Genomic DNA, 20,210 nt, shown 5'->3' on the forward strand with positions numbered 1-20,210 from the left:
GGAGCTATAGAGTAGAAAAGGCAATGGGTTCCTAGTCACAAAGCCGAGTTCAAATTTCAGGTCTGACCACCTATGGAGCCTTGGGTAAATCACTTGCCCTAGCCAAACCTCAGTTTACTTATTTTTAAAATGGACTGAACTCCATGACATCTGCTATCCTATTCAGATCGAAATCTGTGATCCTATGATCTAACTTCAAACAGCACAGTCAGTCAACAATCATTTACTAAAGCACCTACTGTGTGCCAGAACAAAGCCGCTAAGTCTGCACAGTGCATAGAGTGCCAAGCCTGGAATCAGGAAGGCTCATCTTCCAGAGTTCAAACCTGGCCTCAGACATTCACTAGCCATGTGACCCTGAGGAAGTCTCTTCAACCTCTTTGCCTCAGTTTCCCCATCTGTAAAATGAGCTGGAGCTCCAGCATCTTTGACAAGAAAACCCCAAATGAGGTCACGAGAGTTAGACATGACTAAAGAATGTCTCAAAACAGATACACTGAGTGCCGCTGCTGTGCTAAGAGCTCAGATCTCATTAGTAGATGGTAGTGGCAGTTAAGAGGGAGCCGCTGAGGACTGCTGAGCTATGCGGGTTGTTGCCACACCTACAGCTGCTATGTAAGGGGTGGGCCACTGTGAGCGTGTAAAGACCCACTGGGCACAGGACAGAGAGAAGGGAGAGCAGGGGATGGACGAGAAAGGCGTCGCACATCCCTGAAACTAGCTGTTGGGAAAGGCAAGGGAATGTGGCTCCTGAATGGCATGGAGGGAGATGAGGCATGTGCTGAGACTGAGAGTCTGAGGGGGAAGAGTTCCATGACCCTTGGTCCCAGCAACAACACAGTAACAAGGGTAAAGGCAGGAACACCCAAACCCACATCGTACCACCTGGACCCAAGAAAATGCCTGGGAACGCCTCCTTCGTACATGCGTCTGACTCTGGGGCCCTGCTCTCAACTCCATCAGGGCCTTCTCCACCATCCCATCCCTAGCCACCCTTTGTAATTCTCATGGCAGGAAACCCTGAGACAGGATGGGGAGACAGAAACAAAGGGATAGTGGCTGGACTCATCATTTCACTGGTGGAGGAAACTCACCCCACCAGTGCAGGCAGGCACCTCCTCTCCGACTCAGTCTCAGAGAATGACCCAGGTCAAGAGACGTGGCCGGGGTCTCACAGCTGGTGCACATCAGGGGCAGGACATGAAGTCACATCTTTCTGACCTCAAGGCCTCCTCCCTAGCCGTTACACAGGCCACCTCTTGTGAAAACAAACCACAGCATGTTTTTTGGATTTTTTTTAAAGACACCGGTAAGGGAAAGATATAAATGAATGATGACCCCAAGGTTACAAATGGTGGCACCAGAGACACAAACAGACAAGTCAGAAGGAAAAGCAGGGCTGGTGAGTGTAAGTGCGTGCGTGTGTGTGTGTGTGTGTGTGTGTGTGTGTGTGTGTGTGTGTGAGTATATGTGAGAGTGTGTGTGTGTGTATATGTGTGAGTGTAAGTATGTGTGAGTGAGTATATGAGAAAGAGAGAGAAAGAGAGAGAAAGAGAGAGAGAGAAAGAGAGAGAGAGAGAGAGAGAGAGAGAGTGTGTTCAGGGTGAAGGGGATGATGACTTCCTGGGAAAAGACAAATACTGGAAGAGGCCAGACCAGCCTAGAACCCGAGACAAAACGGAACAGAGGGGAAGGGCGGGGGGTGAGAACAGGGAGTTCAAAGGAAGCCTGGGAGGTACTCATTAAGCCCATAGGAAGATGGTGTAAAGCACAACACAGCAGGAATGTGCAATACAAATAGAATACAAATGTGGGAGGCCAGAGACTCAGCCCTCGAGACTCTGAGGAAGATGAATTATTAGTTTTTTGCTTTTGGTGTTTTTTTGGTTTGTTTTTTGGTTTTGGGGGTTTTTCTAGTGAGGCAATCGGGGTTAAGTGACTTGCCCAGGGTCACACAGCTAGTAAGTGTCAAGTGTTTGGTCTGAGGCCGGATTTGAACTCAGGTCCTCCTGACTTCAGGGCCGGCGCTCTATCCACTGCGCCACCTAGCTGCCCCGGAAGACGAATTATTAGGGAAACACAAGGAGAGAAATTACAGAACGGTAGAACTGGAAACAGGGCCGGCCATGGAGAGCAGCCCCTCATGTGACAGATGAGGAAACTGAGGCGTGGGGACATCAGTGACTTGTGTGTAGACCCCAGTGAGGTAGCATCACAGCCAGAGTGAGAACTGGTCCTGAATGTCAACCCATTGCTCTTTGGGAATTTAAATCCCAAAATTATGTTCGTGGAAGGCAAGAACATGCAAGGGTCTTCTTCATAACTGGAAGGAACAAAAAAGACCTGTGGACAAAAAACGAGAAAAGAGGTGGGAAGAGCTGGCTGGGAAGAAGGGAAGCTCCCAGAAGGCAGCCTCTCCCGGGCCCAAGGAGTAGCAGGCCCTTACTAAGACGCTACCATGGCCGCATCACCACCAGGCCAGGGCAGACGTCCTGAGTCAGGGAAAGACAAGGTGGGCCGAGAAGACAAATCCCTGCTCCTCCCCCGGCTGCCCACCTCCCCGAGGCCTTGGAGATCTGCCACCAATGGGCTGGTCCTGGTTTCACCCGTCAGGACTCAGAATGGGATGCTTAATTCCTCCCCCCCCACCCCGCCCCCATCTCAAAGCCAAATCAGAAAAAAGGACATCGGAAGAGGACAATAAGCATCAATCTTTTCAAGATGTTATTTTTGTCTTGTTGGTGAACATTAATGCATAATTAAACAGGAATCAAAAAAAAATGTTAAGATGTCATCTTGGCTACTTTTTAAATGTCAACCAAGGGCCTTCGGGTCCTGGAGCCTCACAAGTAAGCAGAGTCAGCCGCTGGGGTCTGAATCCCAGCCAGGGACCTTGGGTCACATGCTCCGCCTCACTCTGGGCCTCAGTTTCCTGGTGTGTAAAATGATGCAGCTCTAACATCTGATGACCCAGAAGAGCCCTGCCTCCCAGGTCACCTGAGAAGAGACAGGAGGCCGAGGCACAGGGTTAAGTGAAGGAAGGTGAGAAGGCCTGACAGCACTCTTCCCTAGCCAGTCCGGCCAGCCCGAATGAGCACCTGCCTGTAGCAGACACAGAGCTGGGCATGCAGGACACAGACCCAACCAAAAACAGCCCCTCCCCTTCAGGAGGGCCCCGGTTCCAGGTGCTCCCAACTGCTCTTGCTGACATGAGAATGAGGGTAGTCTGATCTCCTGAACAAGGCCCCGGAGCAAGGTATCGAAATGTCTGGCTCCTAACGTTTCACAACACACAAATCCGGCTGCTCAGGGTCCGAAGGCCGCTGGTCGCTGCTTTTCCAAAAAGTAAATTGGAAGCCTCTCACTTGGCCAGCAGCAGAAGGGGGGAAATCTTTAAAGGAAACATGCCTGCCTTCTGTGATCTGCCCTGAGCCTGAGGCCTCATTCTATAATAGAAAGGAGCCAAGAGCAGACAGTACAGTGACCTTCCCCAAATCACCCAAGCAGTCACAGGAAGAGCTGGCGTCTCCTCCTCTCCTCCCTCTAAGTCCAAGCAGACGGGCAGGACACATAGGACCACCTGCAGGCCGTGGATCGTCCTTCCATTCTTCTGAAGACCCTCTACAGGGCAGCAGCCCCTCCTGCTCTCTCCAGAGGCTTTCTCTGCTGCCATCGTTAATTCATTGGAGAATTCTGACCTTTCGGAGGTGACCTTGTCCAGATGCCCAGAAAGCCAATCCAGCAAGACGGCTCTCTGGGGGAGAGACACGTGAGCGAGGCCCCCGAGCCAGCTGGCCTGCCTATGGGAAAAGGTACAGTGATTTTGATGAGGCTTTCCCTCTCCTGACAACAAAGGTCCAGCTTATTTTGACACAGTCTCTTTCCTGTGATTCTGTGCAACTCAGAATCATGGAATACCAGGATCTCCCAAGTGCCCAAGCTGATGGTCACCTAAGGGGTGAGGAGAGAAGGAAAGTAGTTTGGCGGGCAGGAGGAGGCCACATGGGAGGTCTCAGAAAGAGGAAGGTGGGCCATTCACATGGGGAGAGTGTCCACACATCCCAAGCACTGCACTGGTCCCGCCGGTGTGGAGAGAGATGTACCTCACAAGAAAACCATCTCCAGGGCTCCACAGGGGCCACTGCCTTCCCATCTGCTCCATATGGATGCATCTCGCACCCACACAGTTGTGTGCACACGGTCTTCCCCACTGGACCGTGTGCTCCTTGAGGGCAGGGACGCCTTTTACCTTCCCTTTCGTCCCCGTGGCTTGTCCAGGGACTCACAGAGAGTTAGCACAAAAGTGAGCACTAAAGGCTGAGTGCGCTGAGTAGGGCCAGTGTAGGAATTCAGAGAGGATGATAAAGTAGCCCAGGATGAGAGTGTGAAGGGATGGTAATCGCATCAATGGAGCGAGGCCTGCGCCATGAGATCACCACCCGTGTCATCCGTATCAAGGGCTAGCGTTTCTCTGGCGCTTTGGGGTCTACAAAGCAGTCTATAAACATGATCTCATCTTATCCAGATCTGGCACTCTGTTCACCAATTATCCAAGAACTTGGGAGGGAGAGGAATAAATTTCAAGGGAGGAAAACCACGAAAGGGTGGGCCCACAGCACGCTCAGCCGTCAATTCACTAGCTGGGAGATTATCCTGAACTTTTCAAAACACTTTTCTAGGGCAAGGAGTCGAGCGGCCGGCTGCCCCTGGAAAGCCTGCCTAGCGAGTTGCCTGGCATCTTAAGAATTTGCCCGCTCTGCTACATGGTGACAGTGCAACCCTGCCCTATATGACTGAACAAGCAGTAGTAATAATAGCAAATGTTTATACAGCGCTTCAAGGTTTACAAAGCATCTGACAAAGTGTTTCATTTGATTACCCACGATAACCCTGAAAGGTAGATGCTATTATTACTCTCACTTCACAGATGAGGAAACTGAGGCCAAGGGCAGTTACCTAGCATCTGAGGCAGAATTTGTACTCAGAGGTCTTCCGCCCGACGCCAGGCCAACATCCAAACTCCCAGTCCACAAGGGCTAAAATTCCAATCCCGTTCCTAGATGTAACAAGGGAAAGCAGCCCTGGATTTGGAGTCAAAGTCTCCGGGTACGATGTCCAGCTCTGGTCCCTGGGCGACCTCTCGGGCCGAGCTCCTCCCCCACCCGATAAGGAGGCGGCTAGATGACCTCGGAGCTCCCTTCCCCCTCTAAATCAACAATTCCATGAAGCTGACTCCAGAACACTGCCCTTCCCTTCAAAGATTCTGTCCATCCGCAGCCACCATGCAGCCACCGGCACTGAGCTTTAGGACGACCCATCCCAGGCAAAGAAAGTAAACACCTAGGGAACGAGGGCTTAGGTTACTTTCTCTCTCTCCTTAAGACCTCAACATCGTGGTTCACTGCTGACTCAGCGCTGCCCTGTCTGAGCCGCCAACAACCTGATAGGAGCCACCAGTGTCAGGTAGAACAGAGGCGCAACGAAATTAAAGCTGAGCCGCAACTGGGTAAGTACGTCTACATGCTCCAATATCAGGGCACCAGCGTTCAGGCGCTGCTTTTCTCAAAGTCGAGCTGCTTCCCCTGGCTCCCCTTCTCCAGGTGCTAAGGCCCTCATTTCCAAAGGGGGAAGCCCTAAGTGCTCCCCTGGGGGCCCCAAGGAGGCTGAAAGAGCTATCAGAGCTTATAGCCGGGCAGTGACTGACCCAGAGGAGACGTCAGAGCCAAGAGATATAAATAACAGATAGACAAGCACCCAGGCCAGAGAGGCGGCCTGGCAGCAAGGTGATCCGCACTGGGAGGGCCCACACCAAGTCAAGCATGGCTCCAAAGGAGCATTTTTGGTTTTCCTTTGAGAGATGGGGGGAGAGGCCAGAGAAGGAAGATGGCCAGATCTGGGGGAGAATTTAATCAATCAAGAAATGTTTATTAAGTGGTTACCGTGCTGTCAACAAGCATTCAGCAGCACTTACTATGTGCCAAGCCCTGTGCCGAGCGCTGGCGAGACAGAACAGCAGCAGGAATTCCCAGCTTGGAGATACCCTCCATTGACGAAGCTCAGCAGCTCACTAAGGGGCACAGAGAGGGGAAGGGCTGCCTTAGGCGGGTCACACAGCCAGCATGGGCCAGGGGCAGGGCTTCACCCTGGGCGTTCCAGCCTCCAACGCCGCCTTCCTCCTAGTTTCAAATGTGGGCATTGTTCTGCCAGATCTCCCAAAGTCCACTTAGGTTTCTGGACAATCCGGGGTCCTCAGAGAGGTGGCCTGGCAGAGCTTGCCTCAGGCCTAGCTCTTCCAGGTACCAAGTCATGTCTCTGAGTCAAGGGACGTCACCTCGCCACGACCTGAGCAATTTTCTAAGACTGAGTTACGGATGAGTTGTTGATCTGTATCCAAGAAGGAAATCTCCACCCTGGGAGTTCCCCCATACAGACTGGCATCACAAGTCTGGACCAAAAATAAAAATAACAAGCTACTAAGTGAAGCAAACACACAATTTGTTGTGACTCTTAGCAAACGTTTTTGTTGGTATAAATTAAAGCCTGTCTTCTGTGTAACAAAAAAAAAAGTCTCAATGGAATAAAAGTTATAATTTGGTTGGGGATATTGTGGTAATATTTTTTTTAAATCACAGCTTAACTACTTGTATACTATTCTATTAGTTAGGAAGTTGGCAGCCTTATCTCCCTAATTCCGACCATAACTAGTCTTCTCGGGAGGGATAAATTAGAACAACGCACGTCCTGACCCTCCAGTCTATAACCTTAAGGAGAGAACCATTGGGACCCACCCGCTTCTAAAAGCCGCAAAGTCAGGGACAAAATCCTGCCACCTTCCTCAGTGCCCACCCACCCAGGCCCCTCTCATCTTCCTGCCCTTTGCTTCTATAGAAAGTCAGCGATTCTGGCCAACGTCAGCCTGAGGAGTCCAACATTCGCTGCATGTGATCCTGGGTGTCCTCAAATGCCCTTGTGGTTATTAACCGGATTACTTCTGCCATCCCAGAACGGGTCTTTGGAGAAGGCTGCATTGGTGACTCTGGAGATCAACGTGGAAATACGACATCTATCATCACCTCCTCTCCTTTTAGAAGAGGGATGAGACGGAGGGAAGGGGAAAAATCTCTCTGTGAGGCCATTTCTAATCCACTGTGAAATTTATGACAGCATTTTCTTTTCACAAAGAAGTTGATTAATATTTAGCATATTCAGCCCATCCCAAAAAGCTCTGAAGAAACAGGAGGGTGTCCGGAGCCAGAGGAGTATAAACGGCCAAACCCCACGCAGGTGGCACCGACCTTGTGCATTTTATTTTAGTTAAGAAATTAAAACGACATAAGCAATGCTTGCCTTTTTTTCTTTTTTTGCAATCTTGCAAGCAAGATAAATTCAAGGGCTCCCCACTGCATGGGTGCCAAGCCACCATCACTGAGCTGAGAGACAACGTCTGACTTAGGGGAGAAACTACACATCAATTAAAATCATTCACAAGTCCATGACCTGCAGCCTCTTGAAGAGTCAGCCTGTCCCAGAGCCGTCACTCAGGTCATTTCTGTCTTTCCTGAGGAGACAGGCCATTCTCCCATAAGAGGCGAAAGCTGGATTCTCAATGTATACAGCTGCAGGAGTGCTGACAGTCAGAAAAGACCCGGGGCTGAGAGCTTCTGGTACAAAGGTACAGATGGTACAAATCTCAGTCCAGTATTTCTCTCCCTCTCTCTCTCTTTTTTTTTTTTTTTGGTGAGGCAACTGGGGTTAAGTGACTTGCCCAGGGTAACACAGCTAGTGAGTGTTATGTCTCTGAGGCCGGATTTGAACTCAGGTCCTCCTGAATACAGGGCTGATGCTCTATCCAGGGCGCCAATTCAGCTACAATCCAGTATTTCTCAAGTCCCTACTGGGGACCTGTGCTAGGCAGCAGCGACACAGAAAACTAAAACACTCCCTGTCCTCAAGGAATGACAACTTATACTCCAATGAGCTGCCAGAAGGGCCCCAGGTACAGAAGAACCTGTGGAGTTGGGCGGGGGGGCATGAGCAGAACAAGGCACATGAGCTGAGATATGGGACAATGAGAAGAGGCCAGATTGGGAGTCAGAGAACCCAAGCTTGAGGCCTCAGGGGGAAGCACCAGGGCAGACCGTGGTCTACACTGCCCAACAAGGCCTCAGCCTCACTGGTCTTCTTTCTGTGTTACAAGGGAGGCTCAGTCTGGGGCTTCAGCTGGGATGTGACAAAGGCCTCCATCACTAAGTATTTGCTGAAAGGGCCTCCTACGCGTTGTGCCCTGCACCGGCTCCAGAGACGCGTGCAAACGCTTCAACGGTGAGTGCCTGGTTCCAAGGAGTTTGTGGTCCACGAAGAAAACATACACACAAAGTATATCAAAAATATGTAGATTTAAATATAATATGACAGGGCAAGGAGAAGGCAAGGACAGCTGTGGGGAAGAGGGGTGGGATGAGCAAGGCCTCACCAAGGAAGGAGGTGAGGATGGAGCAAGTAGAGGAGGGGGGAGGCATGCGATCCCGCACGTGCAAACATCTGGAGATGGGAGACGGATGGGTCATGTGAAGAACAGCCCAGAGACCAGTCTGAGAGAAGCACCGAGTGCCAGAAGGAAAGCCACAGAGTAAGTCAGCAAAGGCAGGTGGGAGGTGGCTGTGAGGAGCTGGAAATGCGAGTGAGGGCCAGGAAGCGGAGCCTGAGGGGCCTGTGAGCTCCCTTTCAGCTACAAATCTATGCTCTTATCAAACCCCAACAACTGAGGTTTGGGAGGCATGAACTATACCTAACCAACCTTGGTGAGTCCAACCGTGAGCCAACGTGGGCTCGTGGAAAGGAAAGCCTCATCTGCAAGGTAACAGCCAAGCAAGATCTCTCCGATTAAAAACAGCTTTCCAGAACATTCTCTTCCTGATGGGAAAAATCAATGATCAAAGACTGACCCTGCCCAACACTTAATCCAAATTCACTCTCTGAAAAAGAAGACTACACACGCGCTTGATTGAAAATAAAAGCGCTCTACTCAACACCCCAACACACACACACACACACACACACTCTCAGAAAAGGCCCCGAGGCCTCCTCTTGTCCTCTGAGAAACGTCCCTGTGGATCAGCACAGGCCAAAAGCACCTCACACAAGCCCAGAGGGTTCCTGACCACAACAGGCACTGCCCCCATCCCAAATTCCTAATTGGTGAGCTGTCTACATGGGGCATTCTCCAAATCTGACATCTGAAAAGCCACAAATACGATGGTGAGATCACAAGATCACACGTGCGGGACTGGAAAGGGCCTCCAGGGCCTCAGGGTCCAATGTTCTTATTTTACAGATGAGGAAACTGTAAAACACAGAGAGGTTTCAGTGACTTGCCCAGGGTCAAGAAGGCCTGAGATGGGATTGGAACTCAGGTCCCATCAGTCTTTCTTTCCACACTACTTCTAGTAACACTTGCACTCAATCAACAGTATTTATGAAGCACTTACCACCATGCACCAGGCAGCTACAAAGACAAGGAAGCATTTCCCCAGTCAAGGAGCGTCCACACCCACATGTCTAAGCGCACCCGTAACAAGAGAAGGTCATTTTGTTGAGTGGGGTTCCCTGCCAGCCTGCCTCAGGAGCTGGGGCTATGAAGGCTTCCTCAGTTACAGACGTGGCTATGGGGGAACGGGAAGAGAGCAGTGTGCGGCCGGGGCTCCCCCTCGGCCACCAGCATGGGCACCAACGTGGCCACGCTGAGCCTTTTCCAAGTAAGTCATTAAAGAACACTCAAAAGAGCATCATTTATCTATGAAATCCGCACCCATCCAAAGGTGAGACCACAGCAACAGTAATCCAGGTCACGGGCCAGCACGCCTGCACAAGGTGGGAGCTTACCTCCAACATTTTTATTCAGTTCCCAAAACAATCATCTTTTCCTGCCTTTGAAAACCTATAAAACAATCACACACAGTAAAGAGCAGCCATCATTCCCGGGCTTCTGGAATGTATCAGGAGGCCCAGCGCCGCTACAAGGTAACCAGCATGTTCTCTGCAGGTTAAAGGGCCGGCAGGCAAAGCTCAAAGGCAAACGAGGAGGAAGGCAGGGATCCCCAAAAAGATACAGTGTATCCTGAGCCACCCAGGACGGGAAGCCACCAATCCAGCCTCAGACACTTACTGGCTGTGTGACCTTGGGCAAGTCACCTCACCCATTTGTCTCAGTTCCTCATCTGTAAAATGAGCTGGAGAAGGAAATGGCAAACCAGTCCAGTATCTCTGCCAGGAAAACCCCAAATGGGTCGTGAAGAGCTGGACAGGAACTAAAAAGCTGAAGGACAAACAGCCACAGGGCTGCCTCTGCCGGAAAGAATGGAGTCTCCTCTCAGTGCCAGGCACTACAAGAGGAAGTACCCCACTGGAGTGGACCCACAGAATCTCCAGGGTCGGAAGGGTCTCAGGCCAACCTAGCTTGCCTTGAAAGCCTTCAATCTCGGGCAGTCCGTTACCTACCAAAGCAACCCTCTGGGGCAGGCTCTCCCTCAGCTCTCTACAGGTGCCACCCAGGGCCCAGGTTCTGCCCTCTGGGGCCGAGCAGAACAAAGCTAACCCCTTTTGGAGCCACAGATCGCCAAATACTCGAGAACAGAAAACGTGGTCCTCCCAGCTCCCCTACACTCCATGGGCTCTGGCCCCCAACCCAAATACTTCCAGATGTGTGGGCCTTCCTAGCGGAAAGAACGCGTCCAGAATTTGGAAGGCCTGACTTCTAGTGACGGCAGCATCATCACAGAAAGAAGCCCGGATCTGGAGTCTGAGCTGCCCGGCCACTCACTCACTTCTCAGAGGGCCTTCTCTCTACAATGACTTCCTCCTTGTTAGAATGGAGGCTCCCTGAAGGCAGAGACGATTTTCCCTTTTTCTCAGTATCCCTCTTGTCTTCTTTGTATACCATTAGCACAATGCCAGGCATATAGTAAACACTTAATAAATGCTTGTTGACTTGACCATTTTTTCTCCTATTATCTCTCCGCCAGAATGGGAGCTCCCGGAGGGCAGGGGCCATGTTCTTGCCTTTCCTGAGTGCTTAGAATGGGGCTTTAGCCATCCTAGGAGCTCCATGAATGCTAGTGCACACAATAAGTGACCATCCACGTGTCCCTCCCCTGTGGTCCTTCTAAGCCCTGCCCACCTTCTGGAGGTGGGACTGGAGAAGGTTCTTGATAAGCAGAGATCCAAGCAAGGTGCCTTGAACACAGCATGTGCTTAGGAGCACTTGGTCACATCAACTGAAGGCACAGAGCTCTACAGAAGTCCTCTTTGGGGCTCTCACAGGCTATGCCAGCCAGACGCAGCCTCTAGAAGATCCCGCCATGCTAGGAAGGCTTCACGGGGGGAGGGGGGGGAGGTAAAAAGGCACCGGCCTGTATCTGCTTCCAGAGAACTGGCCTGGCTAGGTGAGCACGGGGGCCCACTGCCCTCTCTACTGGGCCATGGCAACGCACGAAAAAAAGAAAAATATCAAACAGCCCTCTGTGCTGGGCAAACCCCTTCCCCCACTAGGGCTACCTCAGCACCACTGAGGCAAGAAAGGAACTAAAATTTCCAGTTTTTAGACCATCTATTGGCCCTCTAAATATCAGAACCTTGTCCAAGGCCGTCGGCCACTCTGTTCCTGAGGGACCCCAACTACCTCGCTACTGACATTTCTACTATTAATAAAACCAAAACAGAAGGAAGTTTCATTAAGTGGAAGGGTGGCTCACGGGCCCACTCTGGGATGACACTTTTACTGGAATTAAATTTCCCCAGATACAATGTGTGATTCTTGGAATTAATCGGAAACAAAAATGATAGGACTGGGGAGAAAAAGAAGTGATATGACGTGGCTTAGTGGACAGTCACAAAGACCTGCCTCCCAGTCCCATCTCTGACAAACACAGGGCTGCGTGACCCTGGACAGTTGCTTAACCTTTCAGTGTCCCACGTAACTCCTGAAGACTAAATTGCTGAACAGGTGCTGATCTGCATTGGTGAAGGGACTTTTCTAACCTGGGAATTCTTACACAGATGAAACCACAGGTCTGATGCAAGGTGAAATAAGAGATTTTAAAAGAGCAGGGCAGACCTTATGAAAAAGACTGCTCTTTCAGTGAGGTGCTTAAAGGATCACAAATCTAAAGCAGGCTTCTTAACTTGGGGTCCACAAGGAGATTTCACTAACCTTTGGTTCCCCTTGTAATCCCCAGCATTTTATTCCGTACATTTAAAACACGCTGAGTCAGAGTCCAAAGGCTTCACGAGAATGTCTGAGGGGTCCAAGACACAAAGCAGGTGAAGAACCCCTGATGCAGGGGCTGAAAAGAACCTTACTGACGGTCTGATCCATTTTACTTTAAGGAGGAGAGTGAGGCACAGTCAAATTTAGTGGCTAGCTCCTGGTCACACAGGAAGTAGCAGCACCCACATGTAAACCCAGATACTCTAAGTCCATACCCAGCTCTCTTTAATCAAAAGGGAACATTGTGACTGCAAGAACTTGGGAAAGGCCCACCCTCACCCTGGCACATATGGGGATGCATACAACAGGAAAGGGCTGCAGACAGTTCAAATAATTTTGTCAGACACCCTCCCCCCAATACCTGAAGACTGCCCCATACCAAAGGGACAAAGACCACTGAGTTCCTAAGGAAAGGACAAATATTCCTTCCTTAGAGGCCAGCTCCTCCGTGAAGGTCCTCCTCCAATGTTGCCTCACTGAGGCATGAAGAGGACCCTGGATTCCCACAGGCTGGGTCAGCAGAGCTCCGCTCCTCAAAGGCCCCAAGGACAGAAGGGGCTAAGGACCAGTCTCGCTAACTTCAAAAGGGCTTAACTGACTGAGCTATGGTGGCAGCTCAGGGAAAGCAAAGACTGGCCAGCTGCTAAGCTACAGACTGGTTCAGCTGGGCACAGGGAGAAAGAGATGCTTCCTGGACCCACACTAACTTTAAAGCTCACAAACTCCCCGAACCAGACTTCATCAACTTGGTGAACCGACTAGCAGCGCACAGCACAGTTTGTAAACTAAGCCTCTGATTCCTGAGCCGAGCAAGCCAACTTGGAGGAAGGCTTTAACAAGAAGCTGGTCTGGAGGGGAACAGCCTGCAGTCGACAAATGCATCTGAACCGAGCGTTGATGTCATGGACAGAGGGATGGGGACCTGAAGAGCCAGTCCTCACTTACCAAGAAAGGCCAATTTTAATACCAGCAAGGTGGGAAAAAAAACCAAAAGGATCTCCAATTTAGTCCACAGTTCTCGAATTAGAAGCAACAAACCAAGGGAGTTTATGTCAATTAACCCCAGGGAACCGAGATCCTTGATGTTTTTAGAGAATATGACCAATGATGTACCATCTGGCAGCAAGAATAAGCCCCCAGCTTACTTGTCCCACATTATGTCACCTGACCTCCCTGCATGACCTCTGCTCCATCCCAAGCAGACCACTGGCGGCCCTCCAAACACAGCAGGCCATCTAGGGACCCCTCCTGCACTGGCCTGGACCTGAAACACCCTTCTTCCTCCTCAGCTCCACCTGCTGAAGCTTGGACTCCTGGGTCGCCCACCTCTACCAGCTGGCTTCCTGAGTCCCCCTCCTCCCCGGGCTGAAAGCATGCTCTCCTCCCTCCTCCCCTCTCCCTGGAGCATGGCAGCTAGAACTCAAACATGAGCCCCGTCCCCTTCCCCCTCATCTCTGAAGGAAGGGATTAGATCTTCCTGTTGTCATTGGCTCTCCATCACCCAGTGACTTTCAACTTGAAAAATTAACAAATAAAGCATTTAGGAAGCCTGTGCTGGGGACAGAAATAGCAAGAATGAAATAATTGTGACTCTACAGGACAAGGTTCTTGGTTTCTGTGTGTCATGGACTCCTCAGGCAGCCTGAAGACCCCTTCTCAGAATAATAGTTATCTGGTTGGTTTTTTTAATCTGAAATTAAAGAAATGTTCCCTTTCAGTTGGAGGTTAGTTAAAAGGAGTCATTTTTTTCCCCCTTCAAGTTCTTGGACTCCCTGAAATGCCTCCAGGGTGCCTGGGACCTCTACTGGGCTAGACCCTGGGGACACAGCCCCTGCCCCGAGGTAGCTGACACTCCCACAGGGGAAATTAGAAGGGTCTTAATAAATGTCTGTTAAATTAAGGAACTGATACTACAGGCCAAGTCTTCCCCAAGACACAGGCACAGAACAGGAGGAAACCTTGGCCTACCATCTACCAGCTGCCCATGTTATATTTCCCCTTCTTTTCTCTTAAGATTGAGGACCCAAAGGGGCAGAGAAGGCAGAGGCTCTTATCATCCTGACCTTTTGGGGTGCACCAGGGCCCAAGCAAGCGACAATTTGTAAAACCAAAGTTTTATTCTGATTTCTCCCCCAGCATCATCCTCGCCTCCCTCCCATGGGCACTCTGAGAACATGGACCACATTTTCAAAGGGTCACCTGGTCAGAACATGTTCTGACCTAGGAAACACGAAGATGAGACAGCTGCCGCCTCCTCACTTGCTTCATGGAGCCAGCACTTCGATAGCAGGCCTTTCTGAAAGGGTCAAGGAGGAGGCAGTGTGGTCCAGTGGGAAGAGCCTTGACCATGTGACCAGAGGTCCTGGGTCGGAGTCCTCCTCTGCTGCTTAATCCTCGTGTGACCGTGGCCAAAACACAGGACATGATACCTTGATGGGCCTCAGTTTTTTGATCTGTTAAATGACAGGGCAGGACGAGGTGGCCTGTGAGGCCCCTATTCATTGTAAACAGCATGATTCTATGATGCTCTCTTCAAAAATATTCATTACCCAAATACACAATGACTCACGTTCTTCCTCCACTGATCTAGATGGTCACAAGAGAAGTGAACAATTACAAGGGCATCTTTCCTTCAAATGAGTGAGTTAAATCACAAAAGTCCGACAAATCTTCGCATTCATCCCAGCACAGCTGAAGGAAGGTCTAATTGGGAGTCTGAAGGCATCCAGTGGGCATCTGCCCAAGACTGCCTGAAATGTGCCCTTGGGCAGGATTTAGCCTCCCCAGTGGGGAGCCTAATCTGGATGTCCTCCGGGCCCTCTGATCCTATTACTTTACTGCTCATCCTCTCTTTTGGGTGGGGAGGAGAGGGGGGGGTAGGGAGCAGGCAAGAAGGGAGGGAGAAAGAGAAACTACAGAGACATCCTTGCTAGCAACTGGGCATGGTGGATGTCACTTCCCCTGTCTGGGGCTCAGTCTTTTCATCTGTAAAATGACAGAGCTGCCCTGGAAGACCTCTAAGGGCCCTCCCAGATCTAAAAACGACCCCCAGAGATGGCCAGAAGCCTCACTTCCACATACGTCCCAGGTTTTCCAATAAAGGGACCAAAAGCTCCAAACACGTCCCATACTCCTTTTCACGTACTGGAAACAGCCACACCGTGGGAACACCAGGCAGATCACTGCTCTGAATTCATATGATGCCTCTGATGCTTAATACTTGTGTGGCCTTTGGACAAGTCACTTTGCTTCTCTAAGGCTCAGAGTTCTCATCTATAAAATGAGGAGATGGATAAGATATCCTCCAAGGTCCCTTCCACCAACACAAAATCCATTTGACTCCAAATCACTGGATACCAAAGTATCTAAAATCTCAACTGCCGGACACTCCCAGTTTAAAAGAAAAGAAAGCCCGTGTGTGGTTACCAGATGATAGCCCTCCTCCCCCCGCATCTCTGAAACTCTAAGGAGGCCTCAGAGCATCTGAGTCCCTGGGCCTCCCTCAACACAGTATGGAGGAAACATGTGATGCTCCTGTTCAAGAATTACTGTCACCTGTAATTCAAAGTTATTTGGAAACCTTGCTTCCGAAGGCCACAACATGCTCTGTAAAACAGGCCTCACTGGATTTTACTCTTCAATCACCCTGCACAGAGCTGTGACCACAAAGAAGTCCACTGTGCCATCAGCTTCCTCCACTCCTCAAGATGCACAGTTTTCACAAGGCCTGCCTGCCTGCCAGCCTTACCTCCACGGACTGCCCAGGCAGAGCCAATACTTCCTTGTTGGAACCCTAGAGGCCTACATACAGATAACCCTCTCCAGGTCAGTTCCTCCCTACCAAACTTGGTGGGGAGGAACCACTCTCTGTCTGTGTGTCACACTTGGTACTAAAATTCTATTCCATATGGATTCTGTCACTTTCCTAAGTGGAGGAAAGTTCAGAAAAACTTTGATTTTACAGTTCAAAAACCAACCCTCTAATTCCCTAACTCAAGCTTCCAATAAACTGTTTTCTCTATTTTCTCCAGTGCTCGAATTCCTGAGAACCAGACGACTGGGTTTCATAATCAGATTACCCAGGAGCCAGCCCCAGGTCAACTAGTTCCTGGCTCCATAACTAACCTCTTCACTGTCTCTGAAATGAGGGGGCTGCACCTCTGAGGTCCAAACTTACGGTCCTATCATGCAGGAAGGAGCAGGGTCCCCCTTTAGTGTACAGCCAGGCGTCATGCTATAAAGAAGGGTAGCCTCTGAGCAGGGAAGATGGGGCTCCAGGGCTGCCTCTGGCTCTGACCAGTTGTATGACCTATGGGCAAACCAATTAACCTCTCACTGACCCGGAGCGACTCTCAAAGACGAGAAGCTCCAGGGAAGCTGCTCATCAGAATCACTGAAGGGAGTTTCCCCTTCAGGAGGTGTGTACACACACACACACACACACACACACACACACACACACACACACACACACACACACACACACACACACACACACACACTCTCTCTCTCTCTCTCTCTCTCTCTCTCTCTCTCTCTCTCTCTCTCTCTCTCTCTCTCTCCCTCCCTCCCCCTCCTTGAGGAGACAGCCTGAACTGTCCCTGGCACCAGGTACATAAGAGGCTCTTTATAAACCTCTGTGAGATTCCATCTCAGCCCAAGGGAGGGCCTCCCTAAGGGGGAGAGAGCTGCCTCTTCGGATTCTGCCCTGCTCCATTCAGGTGGGCAGTGCGCCCGCACAGAAGGTGCCTCAGTGCTGCTCTCATTACACTCCCTGGGAAGAGCTTTCTGCATATGCAAAGTGCTTCCTTACTATCCATTTCTAATTAGGCTGCCACACACAATGACATTTTAGGAGAAAGTCTGATTTCTGACACCTTGGGAATGCTGTCTGGTTTGCTCATGCGCTCCTCTCTCTCACACACACACCCCAAAAACCAAATAGGGCCAAAGAAATCTTTCCTACTCGTTTTTTTCCTGGCACTGGGTCCTCCCTGACAGTTTTTCCAGTTACTACTCCCAGCCTGGGTTCACTGACCATACCCTGCTCTTCCCCTCGACTTAGTTGCCTGACTCGTGTGGGGCAGCCATACAGGATACATATACATTCCTTTGACTGGAAAACCAAGTGGATGTGAATAGGACTTGTGTGTATGGCGATTCTGCATGTTAACGATGTGGGGATCTGGCAGGGCTGGAAGGGAAAGGCACACAGAGTACTTTGCCATTTCTGTTCCCCCTCATCATGAATTTAGTGACTTTTAAAACTGCGTGCCACTCCAGGAGGGAAACTGCACAGACTGACGCTGATCCCTCTGCTGAGAGCTCCCGCAGCCAGGTGGCAAGAGGGCAGATGGTCCACAGTGCCCAGCCCCCTCCCCACCCTCCCTCATCCCACTCTCCACCATCCACAGCCAGCTGGCTACGCAGGAGAAACTGGGCTGTCCCAGCCCTGGACCACACAGTCCCAGCGCTGCTCCCCACCTCGCCTTCCCAGGGCCTGAGTCACCCAAGAGAGACTAAGGAGGGCTTCCTGGAGGACAGTCCCCTGTCTCTCCTCTCCTCCTGCCTAGACAGGAACCCGCCTTCCCAAATTCACCGCTCCTCTCCGCCCCCCCAACCTGGGCAACCCTGCCAGCTCCATGGTCCGTGCCAACTGAGCGCCCGGCCCTCCTGCCCCCATGGCGAGGGAGCCTGAGCCTCTCCTTCCTCGCACACGCCCAGCCAGCCCCAGATACTGCCAGCTTCGCCAGTCTAAAGGAGGTCCCCTGCTCTCCTCGCCCCAAGCAAAGCCTTCCTGCAAGCCGGGAGCAAAACCAAAGCAATATTTTTTTAGTCCTGGCGTTTCCCACCTCCCCCCAACGTCAGTACCTACACGATTCCCAGAGCCATTCTCTCCTCCCTACTCGGGGTCATCCAGGCCCGAGGCTGGACGTCAGCTGCCCGGCCCCGACACCACACCCCCCCACCCAGAGGTCCCGGAATGCGGACGGGCCCCCCCCCCCGCACAACTGGCGTCCCGCACCCCCGGGGGAGGTCTCTCGCCCCTTTCCGGAAAAGCCCCGAAGCAGCTTCCCGGCCAGGACGAGGGGGTCCCCCGGGCGCCGGGCTCTGCCCATCTAGGTTCCCGGAAAGCCCCGAAGCACGCCCCCCCACCCACCCCCGCAAGCCCGCGGGCCCAGCGGGCCCCGCCTCTCGGCAGCCTCGGCCTCCGAGACCCCCGCGGGGCACAAGGTGTCGGCCCCCCCCCCCGGGGCGCGCGGCCGCGGGCGGGGCGGGGGCGGGGGCCCCCCGCGGCGCCCCTCCCCCCGCCCCACTCACGATGGTTACGCTGGCCTTGCGCAGGTCCCGGTTCTCCTCCTGCAGCGCCTTGCACTTGAGCTTGTACGTCTCCAGCTCGATCTTGAGCACCTTGTTCTCCTGCTGCAGCGACGCCAGCCGGTTGGTGAGCTCCTCCAGGCGGAACGGCGAGATGACAATGCCGCCCGGCTTCCCGCCGCCGCCGCCCGGGCCGCCGCCGCTGCCGCCGCCCGGGCCGCCCGCGCCCGGGCCCGCGCCCCCCGAGCACGACGGCTGCATGGCGCCCGCGCCCCCGCCGCCCCCCGGCCCGCCGGGCCCGCCGCCCCCCGGCCCGCCCGCGCCGTCCGTGTCGCTCTCGCTGGCGCTGTCGGCCATGGCCCGCGGCGGGGGCGCGGCGGGGACGGGGACGACGAAGAGGCGCCGCGGGAGCCGGGCCGGGGCCGGGGCCGGACGCACGCTCGGAGGTGGCGGTGGAGAAAGAGCGGAGCAGAGCGGAGCGCGCGCGGGCAGGGACCGGCGGGGCCTGCGAACAGAGACCTCGCCCGGGCTCGCCGAGAATTACAGCGGCCGCGGGCACGCCCCCCGGGGCGGGGCACGCCCCTGGCACGCCCCTCCCGGCCCGGCCCGCCCCCGCGGCGGCGGGGCCGAGGGGCGGGGCCGAGCGTGCCCGCGCGCCGGCCGGGGAGGGGCGGAGGGGGGGGGGAGAAGTGGAGAAGGAGGGAGCAGAGGACGAAGAGGGAGGGGAGGAGGGAGAGAGGGAGGGGAGGGGGAGGAGAAAAAGAGGGGGAGGGAGAGAGGGAGGAGAGGGGAGAGGAGGGAAGAGCAGAAGGGAGAAGAGAAAGAGGGAGAGGGGAAGGGAGAAGAGGAGGAGGAGGGGGAGGAGACCACAGCCTTGGAGGGAAAGTGGGGAGGAGGCGAGCCCGCCCCGCCTCCCAGCCCGAGGTGGATTGCAGAGTAATAGACATTTATGTTATCCGTCCATTTAGATGGACATATACACAGAAATATGTCTCTCTCTCTGTGTAAATATAAATAAAATCAAGCCAACGAGCATTCATTAGGCACTTACCACGTGCAAGGACTTAGGCCCACTGTTGCAGGCGGAGAGATGAGTGAAATTGTGCCTGACCACAAGGGAGCGTGACCACGACGCTATCTATTACACAGTAATTCTGTATCTACAGCTACATCCTACACATGGCATCTCAAAAGTCTTGGTGCCAGTTTAAGTTTGAGTAGCTGTACGTGTGTGTGTATAGATATGTATGTATGCATGTATGTATACAGGATATGTATATGAAAATGTGAATAGATACCATGTCTATGTATACACATTGTACATAAATACATATTGTACTATCTATGTATGTGCATACAGGGTGTTCTAAAAGACTTTCTGCAGCTTTAAACTACTAATAGTTTTAAACTGCACTAAGACTTTTGGGATACCATATGTGTATGGGTGTGTTAATATGTATATGTGTTGTGTGCCTGCACATGTGTGTATACAGAGTGTGTAGATATACATTTTACATATATACAGTATATACATATTATTCTGTGTGTATATTTGTGTCCGTGTCTATATATGTGCATGCATGTGCATTTATAAATGCTCAGTGTATTGTATATGTACACACATTTG

The 20,210-nt window shown here is 52.2% G+C and overlaps 1 protein-coding gene across 1 annotated transcript in view; it reads right to left on the reverse strand.

Annotated features, from left to right (window-relative positions):
- The window catches only part of CCDC6 (coiled-coil domain containing 6), an 84,160-nt gene extending 65,055 nt beyond the window's left edge, over window positions 1–19,105 (reverse strand). The window contains exon 1 of the mRNA XM_020998175.2: window positions 18,587–19,105. Coding sequence (XP_020853834.1) covers window positions 18,587–18,940 — 354 coding nt within the window. The 5' untranslated portion in view covers window positions 18,941–19,105. The remainder of the gene's footprint in view (window positions 1–18,586) is intronic.
- Window positions 19,106–20,210: the final 1,105 nt, after the last annotated feature.

This window comes from Phascolarctos cinereus, unplaced genomic scaffold (genome assembly GCF_003287225.1).
Source record: "Phascolarctos cinereus isolate Bilbo 61053 unplaced genomic scaffold, phaCin_HiC Scaffold_3;HRSCAF=262, whole genome shotgun sequence".
Taxonomy (NCBI): domain Eukaryota; kingdom Metazoa; phylum Chordata; class Mammalia; order Diprotodontia; family Phascolarctidae; genus Phascolarctos; species Phascolarctos cinereus.